The sequence below is a fragment of the Papilio polytes genome, unplaced genomic scaffold, assembly GCF_000836215.1.
Source record: "Papilio polytes unplaced genomic scaffold, Ppol_1.0 DF821067.1, whole genome shotgun sequence".
Lineage (NCBI taxonomy): Eukaryota > Metazoa > Arthropoda > Insecta > Lepidoptera > Papilionidae > Papilio > Papilio polytes.
Window position 1 is genome coordinate 1,525,172 of NW_013528137.1, and position 21,119 is coordinate 1,546,290.

At 31.0% G+C, this 21,119-nt stretch overlaps 2 protein-coding genes across 2 annotated transcripts in view; both read right to left on the reverse strand.

The window, feature by feature from the left end:
• LOC106109657 (peptide methionine sulfoxide reductase) overlaps positions 1-8,254 on the reverse strand; it is an 8,977-nt gene extending 723 nt beyond the window's left edge. Inside the window, exons 1-5 of the mRNA XM_013291241.1 lie at positions 8,053-8,254; positions 5,010-5,170; positions 3,226-3,346; positions 1,736-1,872; positions 7-154 (exon numbers count right to left, since the gene is read on the reverse strand). Coding sequence (XP_013146695.1) covers positions 7-154; positions 1,736-1,872; positions 3,226-3,346; positions 5,010-5,170; positions 8,053-8,100 — 615 coding nt within the window. The 5' untranslated portion in view covers positions 8,101-8,254. The remainder of the gene's footprint in view (positions 1-6; positions 155-1,735; positions 1,873-3,225; positions 3,347-5,009; positions 5,171-8,052) is intronic.
• A 3,817-nt stretch (positions 8,255-12,071) lies between these two features.
• The window catches only part of LOC106109658 (protein phosphatase 1 regulatory subunit 12C), a 28,242-nt gene continuing 19,194 nt past the window's right edge, over positions 12,072-21,119 (reverse strand). Inside the window, exons 7-9 of the mRNA XM_013291242.1 lie at positions 21,034-21,117; positions 14,556-15,054; positions 12,072-13,493 (exon numbers count right to left, since the gene is read on the reverse strand). Coding sequence (XP_013146696.1) covers positions 13,255-13,493; positions 14,556-15,054; positions 21,034-21,117 — 822 coding nt within the window. The 3' untranslated portion in view covers positions 12,072-13,254. The remainder of the gene's footprint in view (positions 13,494-14,555; positions 15,055-21,033; positions 21,118-21,119) is intronic.

Below are 21,119 nucleotides of genomic sequence, written 5' to 3' on the forward strand. Positions count from 1 at the left end.
GGATACCTCCTTTTCGAACTGCGTCTTCCCTCCCACGCCCACCAGGTAACCGTTAAGTCTGGCTGCGAGGTGAGAGGTCTGCAACTTGGTTGAGTCTAAACCAATACTACGGCAGAGGTCCTTGTGACCTTGCAATCTGTATTTCTGATGGTAACTGTAAAATAAAGTATGGATGGTTATTGCTTGGTACTTTAACATAACCTCAAAACAGTTTTCGTCATCGTATTCTGTACGAAAGATAACTATTTGCACAAATTCAAAAAAATAATTAGCTCAAACCAAATTAAAATAAAACGTCTAAAAAAATGTTTTTTTTAAATGAAACATCAATATTGTAGTATTTTTATAAAATCTTATAAGGTTTTGAAAAAAATAATTTTTATTCCTAACAATTTAACTGATGAAAATCAAATTGGAAGCGAAATTTAAAGGATCGCTAATTCGCTAAAAATTGTAAGTTCATCATTTTTACATCACTTTTTTGTAATATCTTGTTTTACTTCTCATATAATCATTAAAAAAAACAATTTGGTTGCTTTCTTATTCGAAACAGTGGCATCAGTACTTAATAATTTGTGAAGCAAAAAACGTACAAACTGGTTTCACTATAATTTTTTCTCGTTGCAAAAATTGAAACGGCCTTATTGACCTCAATTGTGCGAGTGAGCAAAATGATTTGTGCCACGAAATTGAAAGTAGAGCGTACACTGATTAATTTGATCTCGGGATCGTTCCAATCAAAGACAATAGAAGACCCACAAATGTGAAACGAGACAATTGTTTGCGTATGCAAAAAGGTTTTATGTGTGAATCAATTTGTTTGATTTGATTCAAGAACACACCTACTTAGATTAGTTTTGATTTTTGGCCAGATTCCTAGCTGCATTTAACCATTCGTTAGTGTTATTGGTTCGAACATCATTAAATGAGTTTCCGAACTACGTAACTTGAGTTTTATTACGTTGAAACTTGGATAAAATAAGTGGAAAATTCAGCAAGCCCTCATTTTGTATTTGTAGAACAAAGTACGAGTGAACTTTGTCAATTAAACAACACCAATTCTAGGTAAATTTGCATAATATCAAAACAAAAACCATATTAGAATCTTACATTCATAAAGATTTAAATTTGATACTTAGTAATAAAGGTCGAAAGCATAAAATAGTCAAGTAATAGTCCGTAGCAAGTAATATTAAATATGTCACCAATACAAGGGGAAAAAGATGGCAGCCATTTTAATTACAGCTCAATGATTTCAATTGATAGAAGTAAACCTTGACATAATTTTTGCAATATATTTAAGCATACTTAGTATGCAAATAAACGTTCATAATATTTGTCGCTAAGGAGTCGTGGCCTATTCAATTGAATTGAAGGATTCTTTGCTATATATGTAACTAGGAGACGACACTACGATTTTGGAGTTAGCACTATTATGTAGCTCTGAGGTAGGAGTTCTACATAGTTTTTCAACAGATCAGAGAATTATTTTACATACTTTGTGATCGATCACCTTGTAATTATTACATGAGGTTTTCGATTATTATCGCAATACTACGATTGGTTAAATGTTGATTAAATATACCACAAGCAAAATGTCGAATAATGAAACTACTAGCAAGTAAATTTATTGAACGGGCATCATCACCGTGATTTCGGATGCGATTTACGATTGAGCAGAGAGTTTACATAAGACTTGTTATAACCAAATTAATAGGAATAATGTTTAACATACTCTTCTGCGGGGTAGAAGATGCCAGCGGGTGCGATTTCTGTCCGTAGCTGTCCGTTGCAAGTGATCTGCATCTGTTTGTACGAGCTCTCCGCCGCCCCCCTTTGTTCCTCATCGTGATAGAGGATCATAGATTGGTACTGAAAAAAAAACGAAACGGTTTTTTAATATGCGTTTTTAGGTTAATTTCCATCAACAGTATTAAAATATTTTTACTCGTCTTATAAATAATGCAGATAACATTTGCCACTGAACATTAACTTGCAGGTAAATGTTTATTTTAAAAGGGACCGATAAGATATTCAAAAATATTGCTTATTAAAAATGTCAAATGGTAATATTGTTGTTTAATTTTATCAATATAAATACATTGACCTTTTTAATGCTTTTTGTTACTATGATTACATTTTAGTTATCTTACAAACAACAGTTAAAAGATTTTTTAAATTTTAATGACAATAAAACCATCATTTGACAATTTTTTTAGTAACCACTAGCTGTTCCCATGCGACTTCCTCATGAAATTATAAAAATTACATTTTATTATTCACATTTGTCAAATTATCAATTGCAAATGTCAAAATGACTTGACATGATGTCAAACCATGGCAACCTTGCTTCCTTGATGTTGGCAACAGCTTATGGTTTCTTTCCCACATTAGGGTTTTTATCCAAAATATTTACCCCCTAAGTTTAATGGCGTGAGAATATATAGCCTAAAGCGTGACGTAAGTGTAGGGCTTTTTATTAAAAAAGGAATTATTCAAAAATATGCTGTAATTTTTGACATCTTAGGCAACAAAGAAGTGTGTGTTTACGCTTTATTTTAATAGTATAGAGTATAGATAGTATAGATATAGATATATAGTATAGTATATAGTATAGATAGTACCTATTTGCAGTACTTTTAGTGACATTTAATAACAAAGGAAATACAATTTAAGTTAGGTTACCAATCCTATACTTAATGTCTTCGATGTAACATCATTCATGGTCTACAAAAACATACGATACAGACTGGTTTAAGACGAGAGATTTTCTCGGAAATTTCGAGAGCGCCCATCGTCAGCACGCAACCATGCCACCATATATAAACATCAGATATTATAATTTAAAATGACCCGTAGGTTATGTATTTATTAATTAGTTATTAAACTGTTTGTACTAACATTTCGTATTGTTTTCATTAGGTCTAAATTTAAATCAATTTGGAATGGATTATTTTAAAACAAGTTGCTATAACTATAACCACAAAATGTATTGGGAGCTAAAGTTCTTCAAGTGATAGAAATAATTAAAAATACAAAACGTACATATTTCTTATTTTGATAATCATACTAATATTATAAATCCGAAAGATGGAGGGAAATTTGACATAGATGCCTGGAAGAATACATAGGCTACTTACTTTTGTTTTGTTTTTTAATTCCACGCGGACAGAGTCGCGGGCGAAACCTAGTGTAAAATAAATATCTAACAAATATATAACCAACCTGTCTCTTTAGCTTAGTAGTGAGTCCGTACTCGTGGTTTGCCCAGAACATGTCCAAAAGATCCTCATACGACACAGTCTTCGGGTCGAAATCCAACTCGATCACTTCAGTGTGGTCACCACTGTGAAAATCATAACTACATGTTAGCTGATGTTCTTCAGATATCTAATTACATATTCCGAAACCGGTTTCTAACTTTTTTTATCTCACATCCTTACTTAAACACAACGCTAGCAGATAAAAATATGCTTTATAATGATTTCTAGAAGGTCATAAAATCAATAACACTAAAAAAATCATAGATATGAAAACAGCACAGATTAGCAATAATACAATCGTATCTACGTTTAAATGAAAGATGACGATGACCTAAATAAAATGTTTTACGAGATATAAATAGACAGCTATCGAGTCTAGTGTGCGGTGCGTACGGAGCAAGGCCAAGGCGGCAGCCTTGGCTTACACCGAAATTTACATCGACGTCGACGCACAAAAAATTATAATTAAAATATTAGCGTATGTTTTCGCTATCTCTTTCATTATCTTTGATAATAAGGAAGACAATAATATGCTCGTTTAGGTAGTGAACTTGTTAACTTCTATGAGAAAACAATCATTTAGACTAAAATTGTGCCTGATGGGAGTAAGCCAGTTGGCCTAGTGTTTTTTAATTGACATAATTATGTTAATAATTATTAAAAAGTATAGTTAATTAGTTTTATTATTATGCTGTTGGTTTTATTATTAATTATTAATTAAATTGTGGTTACAAAAATAACATAGAAAGTAAAACATGACGTTTTTGTTTTGTTTCTAGCTTACACGTGTCATGTCTATAAATATCTGTTAATTTACGTTTCTTTAAGTGTGCACGACAAACAATAGAAATTAAAAATGACAATCTATAGTAAGTCAGTTTATCCCCTAGCATCCTTATTGAGTAATTACAATCTAGATGGATGTACAAATGGACTATAAAAATGCGTTAAAAGGCGAACAATGATCCATGTCAATTGCACAATATTATCACAGAATTACAAGCATTAGAAGAAAATATGAAATGCAAGTCATGAAAACATGCATTTCATTGATTGAATGCAATAATTGTTTATGTATTCATTCGTATCTGCACGTGTCATTGAAAAAACTCGTTATATTACGAAGCATTGAAGTTATCTAACAATGAAAGATATGAAGACGGAAGAGCCAAAAAAACTACTAAAGACGAGACCTTGACCCATTAGATAAAAAAAAATAGCAAACAATTATTAAAAAATGTTTCACATTTTTTAAAACGCATTTCTTGTAAATATAACTCCGGGGATGAATTTTGTATATTTTCTAATTTACGCTACATTTTTTCGTTTCCAATTTCATCCAAGAAATAAAAGAAGCACGTGTTCGCTATATGGGAATTATTGCACGTTATGTATCTATCGCTTATCATAATGCTAGATACGGATAGTGGTGATAAATATAAAATTATAGGAGATTAAAGGTTTATTAGTAAGCACAAAAGTATGCAGATAGTCTTGATAGTTTCAGAAAGAGCAAAGAAACACTACATACATACTGGAAAAAGAATTTGTTAGAGAGTTAATATTCCCCTGCACCGCTGTCGGCCACAATAATTGTGATTTTATTATAACACTGAAATTAACTGAGATTCCTTGTGCATGTGAGTTTTCCACATTGCATGCTAGGAATAATGTAACCTGAACAATACAATTTCCTAATTTATAATGTTAGGAAATTGTTTTTGGACAATTGGAGTATTTACTTACATGCTCCTATAATGTGGATTTTTTGTGGTGCCTCCAGAGTAACCGACGCGGGTCCGCACCACGCCAGGCGTGGCTCCGAACAAGGAGTCATTCGACCAGAAGCAGCCCATGCCGAAGGTCGCCTTTTTAGTCGGGATGTCCACATCGTGTAGGAGCGCCGCCTTAAAACAAGACAATGGGTTACACAAAGATCAGCCTTTAAAATGTTGAGGTTACTTTTTAAAAGTTGAAAAAGCACATAATTTGCAACGGTTCTCCTTTTCACCATAGCTACGAGAGGATTGTCCAAATTAACGATCACCTTGGTCAAGTTTTCATGCGAGATTTAGTACAATAATGACAAGTCTATTACGTTTACGGATATGCCGATATCGACCCAAACAGCGAAGATAATGATCGCCGTAATATACTACTAAGGGGCTTGTAGTTTCGAAACATATAGAGTACATAAACATTAATGTTTCTATAGATGCAGATAACAAACAATTAGTCTTTCCTCTTACAATGTAAGCGTACGTAAGCCGCATGGCCATTGTAAGGTTATGATTTGCTCTTCAAGTTGTAATCTGATAGTAATCCTTGTGTCTTTGTTTCTAATCTTGTTTGATAACAAATAAGTCTTATTCTTAGTCATTAAGTTAGAGACTAAGTAAAAAATATGGTTCAATGTTTTTTTAGTTATTTTTCCCATCAAACACGTAATATTAGAAATATTTGTTATGAAAATTTTCTATTTGATATGTTTATGTAAAACGTGTTCTTTTTTTAATACAATTTTAGAACAAAGATAGTTACTTAAAAGTCATTATTTATTTTTACTTAGCATCGTAGTGCGTAGTTTTCAATATCAATTAGACATACAATGTTGGACAAATATAAATATAATTAGTTAGAAAAAGGTGAATGACTTTCACATTGCGGTCACAACGGACAGTTTGTAAACATAGAACAATTACAATTCAAACGCAATTATCTTATGTCAGTTTCACACGAGGACAAAACAATGACGGCAGAGTAAGACTGCGTTACACACACTGTTTTTTTGTAATATAAGGTGGAAAACTAGTGAGCGGCCACTGGCCATGTACATCCGCAATTGCTGATGCGTTAATCTCTTCCTTAATCAATGGAGAAAGAGACACACATAGAGGATATTTCCCATTCCTAAGCAACTCCTCCAAAGTCAAATCCACCTTCCCTTCCCATCCTCTCCGTGAAAGCAAATAGTGGGAAAGCAAATGGACTAAAAATAGGCCTTCGGCACCACACTAATTCTGATGAGTATTTGAATTATATCATACTAATATTATAAATGCGGAAGTTTAAATGGATGGATGGATGTTTGTTAGACTTTGTAGCCAAAACGGCCGAACGGATTTGGATGAAATTTGGCATAGATGTAGAGGATAGTCTGGAAGACCAACAGGTTACTCAGTTTTTTTTAATTCCACGCGGACGGAGTCGGGGGCGAAAGCTAATAGTATATATTCGACTAAGGAAGCTCCTACTCCTATTAAAGGTTGGCCATAAAGACTGAACTAGCGTTTTTAAACATTAACAGTTATGTTTTAAACAACCTTCGTGTGAAACTAACATTACAATAAAACAACGAAGTAGTCAAGTAGTTGATATTCCTAATAAGCTTTGTTATCAACGGATAAGGGTCAATGTTAACAATGAGCGATTGAAAATTGCATATAACATTTTCTTACAAACCTTATCTTCATTCTTCAGAAGTGTGCCAATTAACTCATTATTAATTAGCCAAGTCGATTCAGTAGTTGTTAAGAAAATATTCTTGCGTTTAACTAGGATGGACAAATAACAATCGATTTCGATCGAAAGATTTAAGTCGTCATACTAAAATGCATGGTAACCATAATAGGCAAAAAAACAAATTACATTCTAACACTTACACTTATGTTTAGTTATTAACGATGCTTTGAAGTTTGTATCATGTTTGGTTTTAATTTTTTTTACTAACTCACGTGAGTGTTTGCAAAAAAGTGTGAATAGCACAGTTAAATTGACTGTGAACTTCGGTCGCCGTATGTAGCACCGCGGGTCTATTTCTGTCGCCCGTTAGAGCCCCGAAGGCCGCAGTTTAGGTTCAAGATTGATCGTTCAATAAAGCACGTGTCTTCATTGATAGCACGTGACTAAGAATTCAATTGAATGATTTATTTCATTCTAATCAAATTTATTGTTCTTTTCATTTTTCGTCTAAAACACGAGTAAGCTTGAGTAACCATTAAGAGAGTGGATATTACTATGAAAAATAAGGAAATTGTCAAAATTAACTAATTGTGTTGTGATGGTAACAGGCTTTTTTAAGTAGACCTCAAACTTTGAATAGCGTATCCCATCGTATCAAAGCGTAGATTTTTAGAGTAACTTAGTAAAGTGAATAAAGGACCGCACTGAAAAAATGTGTAATCATGATTTTAAAGAAGTTCTAAATGTGACACATACGATCTACAAATAAAATTTTACAGCTGTTTTCGCGTATGTAAATACGACAAACAGTTTTAACCTACAACTTATTTAGCATAATTTATGAAACAGAACTGCAAACAAAATCCTGATCTATAATTTAGAGGACGATCGATAGGATTGATGGAATGGATCGATCCTATCTATTTTTATCGTATCAATGCAACAATTACAGATCGATTATTGACTTCGTTTGATATTGTGAAAGATTTGACAGATGAGGGTGGTATTTTTTTCACATCACTGTTTACTTTCTCTAGAGATTGTTGTGATAAAAGAACTTTCATTTTTTCTATTACTAAAATGCAGATTAAAAAAACAAATGATTTCACAAAGTTTTTGTTTCTAATTAAATAATAATGAACGTAACAATTTTATAATCGTTAAATTTTAATTCAAGTAAAACTAACCTAATGACCTATTTACCTAGGGGATTTAATATTGCATCAGATTAATAAAAAAGTACTAAATTTACCTTAAATTTTCTAAATAATTTAAAAAAGTATACTAGTGTAATGTATAAGAATTATAATAAAAAAAATATACTTACATTTGTCGGTGGTTTCATTGTGCAAAATTTTCTTATGATGTTTATCATGCAGAGTTTGAAGTACTATTTAATAAAAATGAAATTTATAATATTCTTCCTCAATACTTTTTGAAAAGACTCGTAATTTAGTTCGTATATTTAATTGAGGTCGCGACACGTCAGTACAGCTAGTCGGGCCGGCGAACACTGATCTGGACATCAAGTTAGCTTGCGTCAGACAATGCCGCAGTACAGTACACGCAAGTATAAAGCTAGCTGTACACGGCACTTTATTACACTGCTATACTAGCTTCAGAAGATCCAGTTAATGTACCACACTCCATAAAGCATCTTTGAAGATAACTAAGGACCTTAAATCAACTTAAAAAAAATTGTGAAATAGGTAATTAAGAAATATTGTAGTAAAATGTGCTGTATTCTTTGATACTAATTACCCTTTACCTTATATACATAGGAGCATTAAGTCACCAACTATTAAGTTACGTGTACAGCCGTCTTTATCCACGACGTATAACCACATACCGTTGTTTTACCGATGCACGTTAATCATACCAGCGTAGTGATGACATTGGAGTTATCGATTTTTACAACTGTTCAGTCAGAATTAGTTTACGCTCTTTGATATTTTTTAACACGAAAAATCATTGTGTTTCATGTTTTTGTCGAACAAATTACCTAGTAGGGTAACACAGATTTTAAAGATAATTTGTGGCCGGGTATTGCAATATATTTTCACGGTTAGTAATTTCTCTATTAGGTCGTTTTAAAGATGCAGACTGATGCACATATCTGTTTTCCAACATAAGTAAAATCTTTGTTTTTTTGCCAATGCTTGTACTATAACAAGTTGGTGGGTTAAGTTAACTACTTACCGCTGCTATCTGCAAGATTAGGGTTTTGAAATTAAATAACAATGTAAACAAATGATTTATTTTTAAATTTCTGAATAATAGGAATTTCAACTACTAAAACATTACTGCTTAAAATTCAATAGTTAAGTTTGTTTTATAAAGATTTTTAATACAAGCTATAAGATAAAATAAATTAAAGCACGATACAACAGACAGACTTGCATTGTCTTCATATTTCAATTTCGTAGTATAATAATCAATTTGTACCACAAATTATTTGACCTCTAAGCAGTAATGTTACATAATACAAATCGGTATACAAATGCATTTAATACGCTTTCTAGTTTTGAAGTCACAGGTAAAATATTATAAAACCACATAAAAACTAGTGATTCTCGAATAGCTTACACCCAATAATATCTACAGTGAACATTTACAACCGGGGTTTTGCGTTACGAATCATTCATAATTACAAAACAAAATTATAGAAATTGCAAGATATTTGATTTCTCACAATAAAATCACATATACAAAATATACAGTCTTACATCGATAAGGTACAATAATGAATTAACAGTAAGTCAGGGGTAACCAACATTTTTATATTTAAGATAATTTTCAACCAATTTTAAATGCAAAAATTTGGAATGTACTTATTAAAAGCTAATGAAAAATCACTAATCTTATTTTTTTTTAAATAAATTGTAGTTATAATAGAAAATGTTGGCTACCTCTGTCAAGTTGAATGATCGATATGCGTTTCGTGGTCCGAGACAAGGCAAGACAAGATGGCAAGGAAATTAAAATTTTGATTTTGACAATTACATCCTACTTAATATCTTATCATTTATTAGACCAATTTGTTTGACAAAAAATGTGTAAAAAGTACAACAAATAATAATAGGAATTGATACATATTATTTTACAGACTTCCTTACATACAAATATATAGAAATTTACAAACAGGATTTGACATTGGCATTTTTCTTACACATTTTACTAAAAATTAACAAGTATTTAGATTTTTTGGAATTTTAGTTAGGCTCCGTACTATTAAGTCAGAAATCTACAATCTTCTCTATGGAATAATCTATGCTTAGTTTACACTTTCGGAACGTGTCGGAGGCCAAGACCCACTTTGGGCCGCTGCGCCAACGCAGTAAGTAAGTAAGTAGTTTACACTTTACGAACCCTTGATAAGTGACAAGTAAAATCCTATTTCCACTCAGCATCCGCGATCAAGACTGTTAGTAGAATGAGATGCGCTGCAGTCGTGCGGATATTCGTCTAGTGGAAATAGACGTTAATTCTGATAGACAAATACAAATAGCATCAAGTTGAAAGCAAAGGCATCAGTGCATGTTAAGGGTAGTTTACACCACGAGCAACAGTCTTTCAACGTTCTTAAAGCATAATAACAACGGGTTAATAAAATGTAAACATCACTTATTACAAAACAAGGTTTAGCAGAAATGATTAACATTTTTTTCATCCTTGCACATTTTCTTGTATGTACCATAGAATATTTTTTAAAAAAGTTTTTTTTTTATTAAATTATAGATAACATAAATAATGTTACAAGTAAAGAACATCTTATGAGGCAAGAATTAATTGGACTTGTATTTCGATATTTTTAAATTGATTTTTTAATATTTATTCAGACATAAAACTTTCTTCATTAAAATAGAAAAACACATTAGAATATATTTATTTTTTCATTAATATACGTTGATATTTATTTTTCTCGCATTAAAATTGGAATTAAATTAAATCCAGTAATAGTATCACAAAATGTTGCCAGTAAAAATCATCATAAAATAATACTGAATAATAAAAAAATAAATCGAATATTGTGCATTTTTTAATTTACATAAGGCCATTAAATATTGCTTCGTAATAATATGTTTAGAATATTTTTTTTTAATTTGTATAATTTATTTTTAATCTACATTAATAATGCACGATCGTAAGTACTTTATAAGTACTAGTAATAGTTCTACCGAAATAACCGCTAGTGACTATGACATGGACGAATGAATTACTATGGAATTAGTGAAAACTACAATATTAAATATACATAATTACCAACATAAATATATAGTTTATGAACATATACATGACTACATTTTTTTTAATATACAAGATATAGAAAGTTGTTTTATATGACAATTTTTTTACTATAATTTTTTTACATGAATCAAATCGCATCACAAATATTTAAAAAAAATTTAAACGTCTGGCGTATGGCGTAGTTAACGTTTTGAAAGTACATTTCACGTAAAATTACATATTAAAGGTTACAGGTTTACATTCATTAAAAAAATTACTATCGCCTTTTAAGTCATTAAAATTTTTGCTATATATTTTTTTTATTGGACGAATTAGTAACATAACGGGTAACATCACCGGCTCCATGCTACAACATGTACTACTATTTTATTAAACTTTAATGAATTATTAATAATTTAATGAAATATAGAGGACAATTATAAGGTAAGTCGTTTGAAATATTCGGACGGCTACAAGAACATGCTACGATGTTTAAATGAATAATAATATTAATAGTATACAATATAGAGAATAATGGAAGACCGCTATTTCAACCACATATAATTAAAAAATAGTTTATAATTCTGTATGCATAGTCATTGTTTTTTGTTTTAAAATCATATCTTGTCTAATTAGGACACATTCAACATTCTTATTGAAATACTTATGCAAATTTAAATAGTTAGAGGAAAGATTTTTCTGTATGTAACAATACAAAGGTATTATTAAAAAAAATCTATAACTTTAAATGACAAACCTTAAACTTGATAAATTAGCAAGAATTCATTTTCATTTTAATAGTAAAAGTATTTGTTGGACCCAAGAATTCGAATTTTGATACTATACTTTTTAAATATTTCTTTTGAATAATGCGTATATTTACTAATAATATGTGTTTCTGAAGTAAGATGTTGAAATGATCTAAGTTCAAACGTAAACGTGACGGATGTACATTTACACAAGCAGGATAAGGAAAAAATAAGCCTTCGAGTTGTTTGATTAAGTTAAGGTTAAGTTCATCATTATCTTCAAAGACAAGTTTTTGACTTTTTAAAGTCTTATTTCATGATCATGATAAATTTTCAAATTAAATGTGAGAAGGAATAATTATATCAGAAACTGTTTTTTTATTGTAATATTTTATCTGCCTGACAAATAACCAAAGGGTGAAAAAATCTTAGACATTTATTATATGATATGATGTACCTTGATAACATATTTGATCATTTCACGAGCGCTTTAGTAATACGTTCCGTTTTACCAAATAAATTGTCTAAGTGTTAAATCTTTCATGTATGTTAAGTTTTGATATGTAGTATGTATATTACGTTAACATAACAATAGTTGCAAGTAGAAGTTAAAGATTTACATTTTAAAATATTACGTATTCATTTCTTTTCAACACAATTGTATTTGAATATGTATCGATATATTGTTTAATAAAATTAATAAATCGAAGGAAATCGTATCGAATTTTAATCAACGATTCATTAAAATCGAATAAAAATGCATGTAACAATAACGTTTTTAAAATGCACTACTTTGCTAAGGAACTTTTTCATTAATTAGCTGCCATATGCGGACATTCAAAACACAGTGAAAAATAAATATATTTGTGCAAACTATTTAATACAATGTAGAATAGTTACCTTGTAATTGCACCAATAAATTAAAAATATCAGTTATCAATTTGATTGCAAACACGAGCACGGAAATTTAATATCATTAAAATGCAATAATTAATAATTTCCGAACATCAATGTCATCAAAATAATCAATAAAATAATGGAATGTTTAATTAGGAAAGATACAACGAAAGATATACAACAATTATTAATAACTAGACAATAATAATAATTTTCTACGTATTATTAACGGCTACCATATTTTACCTAACCGATATAAGTTGAGCTCTTACGTCACTATCACACATTCTTTACGTTGGCAAGCCGCTGCTTTGCGAAGGCAAAATGGCAAAAAAGGACTTTTCCTCTATCCAAGGAGGCGGCAATTAGGCTTCGACAAACGATATTTAAACCATTCATTTTAATTGTTATGTGTATATAGCATTTATTTCTTTAGTACATACGGAATCTTATAACTGGAAGTGTATCTCCATATTCATTTATTTAATCCTTTTGAAATTAATTTAAGAGAATTTGAATTTGTACAAATATTGATTTCTGATATTCCAAACAATTAAAACGAACAGAAATATCGTTGGCTAGTTTAAAAAATACTTTTTGGAATGACATTCAGACTTGTACACAACCACCTAGTTGAGGGTAGTTTGTCCAATACATTACATAATAATACAGCACCGATGTGACTTTGTATCACCTACCACTTCACTGGTGTGCCCCGAGAACCTCGGCACTGTGACGCTGGGAGACTGCACCACTTGGTTTGACCCCTCCTGCTTTGTTACACCTTCCGGTAACGAGTTCATACTATGGTTGGTCGTTGAATGTAAACTGTTCTCTACTGGACTTCCGTTTGTTCTTATTTGTGCTCTTTGTTTCTTTAAGTCTGCTAACGTTCCTGAAATTTTAATTAAGTATTGTGTAAAATCAGATTATTTTGTAAGGAGATCTCTGTAAGCAAGGCTCTAATAATAGCAAATTTAATACATATTTTATATGCTATGTACACCATTGTACTTTCCTATCTTGCTTATAGGCAGTAAAGTACATGATAAGGCGCTGTTGTGAACATTTTATTCAACTACGGCAAAAAAAATTAAAGCTTGTGCTAGAATATTTACTATAATAGCCAAATGAGAAAATTTAAGAAACATATCTTATTAATAGTAACATTATTAAATTTTAATGAATACTTTAAAAGCCTTGATTACAGCCAATACAAACTTACACAAAGACAAGCATATTGTAACAACAATCAGAACTAATAAGCAATTTGCATTCACTACAAATAGAAGAACCAAAGATATAAAATAAAAAACAGCACGTAATCTACTAACAATTGTGATACTACAATAACATAACTAAACGAGGATTTGAAAAAAGAAATTGGGACGCACAAAAACTGGCAAATTAGAAGGAACTGAGCAAAATAATAGAGGCAGAAGGAAAACGTTATACCCAGTTTCGATCCAAAAAAAGACTAACGCTAATTTCACGTTTTTTAATGATTTTATGAAAATTAAGGTAAAACGAAGTAATATTGAAAAATTACAGAATTTTTAAAATTTACGAATTCAATATGTAATTTCTCGATAAATTTGGATTGTAACAAGGTATAGAGGAACATGCAACTACAATAATCTTGCCTCCATATGCATCCTGAGTTACCTCACGATCCCCGTTTCCGAAACTTGGATTAAATCTTAATACCATCACTGTGCAATACTGTTAGATAATCTGTACCAATTAATTGTTAAACAATGTGCTATTCATTTTATACATATTAGTAGGAATATTGTCTAAATACTGTGTAAAGCAATAATTTCGACGTTTTTCCATCACAAATGTGAAAATTTTAATATTTTTTTTTTGTCTTCGAAGTTATTGCTACACCCAGACAATATTCCAACAACAGTGCTATATAGAAAGGGAGATTTTTCGTAAGGATGCATATAATTACCTGCGTTAATCATGACGGTGACATGAACATTGATTTTACCATTATTATCTGTGGTGTAGGTCGCGGTGCTGCCATCTGTTATTGCGATCTGGTTTGGAGTCACCATCACCTCTTTCCTACCATCTATCGCGTCTTCATTCTTGAACGCTTCATTATCCTGACCTTCAGGGGCTTTTCTTACACCGTTGGGTAACGTTCTATCATATTTATCATTCGCTTCTTGATTTACTGGTGCAGGTGCGTAATGAATGGCTGCGTTTACACCGAACAGTGGATTTGATATTTTCGCTTGATTGTTTGTCTTTTCGTTTGTTTCCTCGTTCGGTTTGTAAGGTAGTCGTTGGTTGTAGGTGTGTTTGGGTACGGCGTAATCTACGTTACCAGAATCGTAACTCTGATTGGACGTAGTGGAGCTAATCGATAGGCGATTGTGCGTTAAATCGCTAGATGGAAGTTGGTTAGCTGTGTTTTGATCATTTTCCACTCCGTTAGACAGACCCTGTAATAAGATAGGAGAGAAAATTTATAATCTTTGAGTCCCTGATTCAAATTTTCACATCTGTTATAGGCACTATTTATACTATAATAAACTAATAATTGAATTATTCAGAAAAAAAGCTCAGTAATTACTTCTTAAAAAGGCAGATATGTAAATAATTTCCAAAGTAGTGTAAGTTGCCAAAACTTTATGGATTCAAAATTCATTTCTTACATAAATCAGTATAAACAAGTTCACATTCTAAGGTCATTGTCTTTACAATGTTGTGAAGTTTGTGAAGATATGGGTAATTTCGTATTAATAATACAAAATGTAAAGTATAGAAAGTACAATAACATGCGGGTTGATAGGGAAAGTAAACAACATTTTAAATCACATAAACAGCACACAAAAAATTTATGTAAACCGGTAGCTACATCGATGATTCGCATAAGTTAATTTATATTAAAACATACTGAGTTCATTGTAAAAAAATCATTTAATGAGTACTTTTACAGTTTTAACTTTGTTATATGACAGTTGGTAATGTATGAATGATGAATGTTACGTGTGGTGCGTGTTAAAACTATCCGCTTGTCTTCCGGGACGTTTTTCTACATAGAGAACATCGCATGCAAATATTCAATTAATATTCGCGGATTTTTAGCGCATAACGATCATCCGCTCTTAATCGTGTTGGAAGTACAGTCGGCGACAAAAACAATTACGAAATCTAGCAACTAGTTCGAATATATTTTACGTCATTTTTCTAATCATTATTTTTAATAGTAAAGGTATATTTCTGTAACATGAAATAGCAATTTACCAAACATGATTAATTCGTTGACAATTTTATAAATACCTTATTGTTCATACAATTATGGATAGATTGGAATTAGAATAAGCAGCACTATATGATAATAATGTTACCCTTTTCATCTATAAAGGTATTAAAATTCAACCTTTCTCTAGACTTCTATTATCAAAAAATATTTTACATTTTTCAACGAGGTTGTTGCTGACTGTACTAGTGTACATTTCGCAAGTGTTAATTAAATTACTTTCCAAAATGTGTAGAAACATATCCGATGCAAATTGCAATTTCTCAGCGATAGTAAACGCAATGTCAGCGCAACTAATTAATCTGTTATTTGTAACAAGCTTTTATTCTCACCTATGATAATTGATTATTTATCGAGCATTTTATGGTATAAGTAAAATGTATTTAACAACTATATTATTAACTTTTATGATATTACTAGTTTTAGTGACTCCGTCCGCGTGGCAATAAAAAACAAAAGTAAATAATTAATGTATTCTTCCAACCGTAGGGTTGGAAGAATACATTAATAGATGTAGATCTATGCCAAAATGTTTAGATACGTACAATAGTTTAAGTTACAAACTCTAATAAACATCCATCCAACTTTCGCATTTATAATATTAGTTAGATAAGAAAAGATTGTTACTATACAGGTTAAATAAATTTATTTATAGAACTAATAAACCTATATTAAATAGTTTAGCAGACGAATCAATGTTTGTTAGATTATAAAATTTTATTAAACTTCAAAATTAAACTTAATTTTATATGTTTTTTAAATCTCTTTATATCCAAAAAAATATATTATGGTTTACATTATTATTAAAACCACGTAAGTGGTAATATGAAAAATTTTGGTAATACCAAAAAAAAATATTGCAAACAATTATTTATAATTTAAAATGAATTTATTTACAGAAAAAAAATGTCAAAAATTTTCGAGAATAAAACCTGTATACCCGATATCGGAGTCCCAGCACCGAAGGCTCTTTGCGGGTGCGGTGCAAATTATCATTCGTCAAAAACATTATATCCAGTGACATTATTATTAAAAGTATAACAAAATCCACATCACAAACACTTCACTATTGTGAACGTATTATTTTCGAGCTTATATTAATATCAAAATGCATTATATTTTTTAAAACGGACCGATGTGCGCGACGGCGCGCGCGCACTGCACTGCGCATGATACGCTGCGAGGGAAATCGCGGGAAAAGCTATGTATATGCCAATCAAAGCGCATACCGGAACGATACATTTGTTTTGCAGTCTGATGAATTCGTATAGATATAATCTCTGTCCTCGACATTATAGTTGCTACACTCAGAAACATTAATTGGTAACATACACTCTAAGAGAGACATAACACAATCTGAGTAAAAAAATATTATTTGGCAATATGATTACACTAGATTCCAACAGCTACTCCGTATGCGTGAAATAATAAAAAAAAAAACAAAAGTAAGTAGCCTACGTGTTCTTCCAGACTATGCTCCACGTCTATGCCAAATTTCAACTAAATCTGTTCACTAGTTTGGGCTACAAACTCTAACAAACATCCATCCATCTAAACTTTCGCATTTATAATACTAGTAAGAAGTAATATTAAGTTATAGGAAAATCGTGCAGTAAAAATAAAATGTGAGAGTTTTCCAACACTTGAACTGTTTACAAACAACGGAATTTGGTGCTCTATATTTCCGGAAGACTAAACATATAACGATGTTAACAGAACAAGCACGGTGTGCCAGGCGTGGTCCGTATACACTTAATTATGAAGCCCGGTTAATTACGAACGTTCTCGCCTCGAAAGCAGAGAAAGTATGACGGGATGGGTACTACAAAAAAGTACAGAATCGCTAAATAATGTACGCAACACGTAATTACTACGCGAGATACCTAATTACGTTACATAGAACAATATTTGTAAGATATCTCAAGCGCCTTTAAGTAACAGAACCATAAATATTAAGAATGGAGGTAGAGACACAAATTACATATATAAATATTATACATGTGAATATATGCATACTTATTATCTTACTGATAATGTATAGGAAACTTTAGATGGATGGATATTCGTAACTACGTATATCCATAAACGGATTAATGGATCTCGATGTATTATGACACAGCATAGAACATAGTCTAGATGTCTTGAAGAACATAGGCTACTTTTTTTAATACGCGAAAATGAAGTCTCAAGAAAAATCTAGGGAAGTAAAATTCTATGTATATTTCAATATTTAATCTATCGTAACAACAAAAGTTTTTCTTTCGTGTTAAGGTGAAGTTAAAAGATGCCGACAGAGCAATGATGGTGTATTAAAGCAAGTTTTAGAATAGAACGGAGACGCAAAAAGCATCATAAAGTGGAACACTTCAATTATAATACGGGAATCAATATTTTCCATAATCATTTTGCGTTGCGATGTTTTACCCGTAACAATTCACTGGTACTCAACAGTTTTTTTTTAATTATAACTTAATTACTGCCTTAGTAAAGATGTATAAATGACTTCTTTGGTGACATTGAAATAATTCTGAGTATATCAATTAGCGAGTCTATTTTTTTTTTCAATATTAGTAGAATTCTTTTCACTTTCCAAATTGAATGGCGTTTTATTAACTACTTGATGATTACGCTGAGTAAACAGTACGTAACTGGAAATAACATTCAATATAGAAGCTGTTGAATAAGATTCAGATACTAGCATGGGAGTTATATCTCGTAATGATCTGTAACATGCGAATGTAATACTGTTTTTTAACATGTCATAAGTAGTTACGATACATGAGTACAATTAGTATTGCAGCCATAGATTTGAACAAACATATAAGAAACTACTATTGCTCGTGACTTCGCCCGCGTGATATTAATAAATATATATTACTCATTGATAGGTAGCTTTTTAATGGTGAAATTTTTTTGAAATGACCCGGTACTTTGAAGTTATTTCAATGTATACAAAAATACAAATCTTTCCTCTTTATATAGATAAGAACAGTTTTGTTGTCTATATTTATCTTAAAAAAAATTGAAAGAGATGGTACAGAGGCTTCACCTGAGAGTGTACAGAGGCGGTGCCCCCTCTAAAAATAAAAAAAAATGTAAAAGATATATCCGTGCTGATGTAATAATACATACAATAACGTGTTATTGCAAAATACTAATTAATAATTGAATAATTGTTAAATAATTAACAATGGATGCTTATTAGTTTAAGGCATAGATAATTTACGTCTGTTGATTCGATAAAATTTTGCGTAATAGGATATAATTAAATTTTAAAGATAACCTCAAAATTCATCCGCGTAATAAACTTTCATAACATACGTTATTGCTGTGCGTTAACGAGAAATTGCGAAGTGCGATTTATTGCATAGTTTAAAAACAGATAAAATACTAAATATTGATTACGATAATTAAAGTTAATTTTTAATAATTTTTTTCATCAATGAAGTATAATGTACATTCTTATTTGAATCGAATGATACTTAGGTAATAAATGATATATGATTTTAGTAAGAAGTAATTTAAAAAACATATAAAACAAGTGCTCTTTAAGCTTTGACTTTTATTTAAAATTTAATTAGCGTCCATAAATTATTTATAACTAGCTTTCGCCCGCGACTCCATCCGCGTGGAATAAAAAAAAAATCAAAACGAAGTAGCCTATGTGTTCTTCCAGACTATCCTTTACATCCATACTAAATTTCATCGAAATCCGTTCAGCCGTTTAGGCTATAAACTCTAATAAACATCCATCCATCTGAACTTTCGCATTTATAATATTAGTATGAAGTATGATTGTTATTGATATAATTTGAGACTAGAGATATATATCATCTAGATGTGCTAAGATAATATTTCAAATTCCGTTTCCAATTAAACATGATATGAACAACGTTTTCCCTTTTAAGAGCGAACTACGTGTAAAAACGCGTTTTATGCATTCTATAACGTTCCCCTTATGAAAGTGGAAAGCGTATGCATCAAATTCCACTCGCGGAGCGATATGACATATAAATGTACACGCTATTATACTTCGTAAACATTTATCATTGTACTAGCTTTCGCCCGTGACTTCGTCTGCGTGGAATTAAAAGAACAAAAGTAATTAGTCTACGTGTTCTTCCAGATTATGTTCTACATCTATGCTAAATTTCTTCCAGATCTGGTAAGCCGTTTATGCTACAAACTCTAACAAACATTCATCCATCTGAACTTTCGCATTTATAATATTAGTATGAAGTATTTGTTTTCTCTGCCGAAACATTCTCATCAAACATGTTGAAAACATGTTTTATGTTATTGTTTCAGCAATGAAAACCCACCTTTTAATACATTTCGAACTTTTTGGTGTTTCCTAACAGAGTTGAGACCTCTAATGGCAGTTGTTGGTACTATTATTAATTAGTGACATCTATCGGAGTACAGCTAAAACACGCATTGAAACTAGTTACTTCTAAGGAGAGTTTCTTCTGTTAATCACTAGAGGACGTTGTTACAATTATACTTATTTCAATTAGTAACTAGATTTTGCCCGTGATTTCATCCGTGTGTAATTAAATTTAATTTATACATTATAAATAGTCTATGGTGATCTAGACCAGTGATTCTCAAGAAGTTTAAATTTTTGCATATTATTGTCATAAACTATTTATGCAATGTGTTAAGTAAGTGTAGTAAGTAAATAATTTTTATCTTTTTCTTTATGTTCCGCCAAATTTTGAAATCGCTAAATATGTGCAGCAACAAAAAAAGGTTGAGAATCACTGTTCTAGACTGATCTACATCTGTGCCAATTTTCATCGAGAACCATTTAACCGTTCTGGAGATAAATCGACAAACATCCATCCATTCAAACTTTTACATCATACTAATATCATCATTGGGTAAGTTTAGGTGGATGGATGTTTTATTTTATTTTATGATGAAGGTATTATGGCTCGACGGATTCATACTTATAAAGATATTTTTAATTGATGTTATATCTTTTACAACACTAGTCAATAACATTTTTTACTAACAAATAGATCTCCTCGAAATAAAGTTTTATTATTATTATTTAAATCTCCATATATCTTTATTTTTTATTCTCTATATAATGTATTATATAGAGAATAAGAAATATTTTTATTATTATTATATAAATATGTATATATGTGACCTGCAAGTCCTCATCCTGCGCGCAGTCGAAGGTCTCCCTGAGGCGGGCCTCGCCGCGCGCGTCCGCCTTCGCCGCCAGCTGCTTCT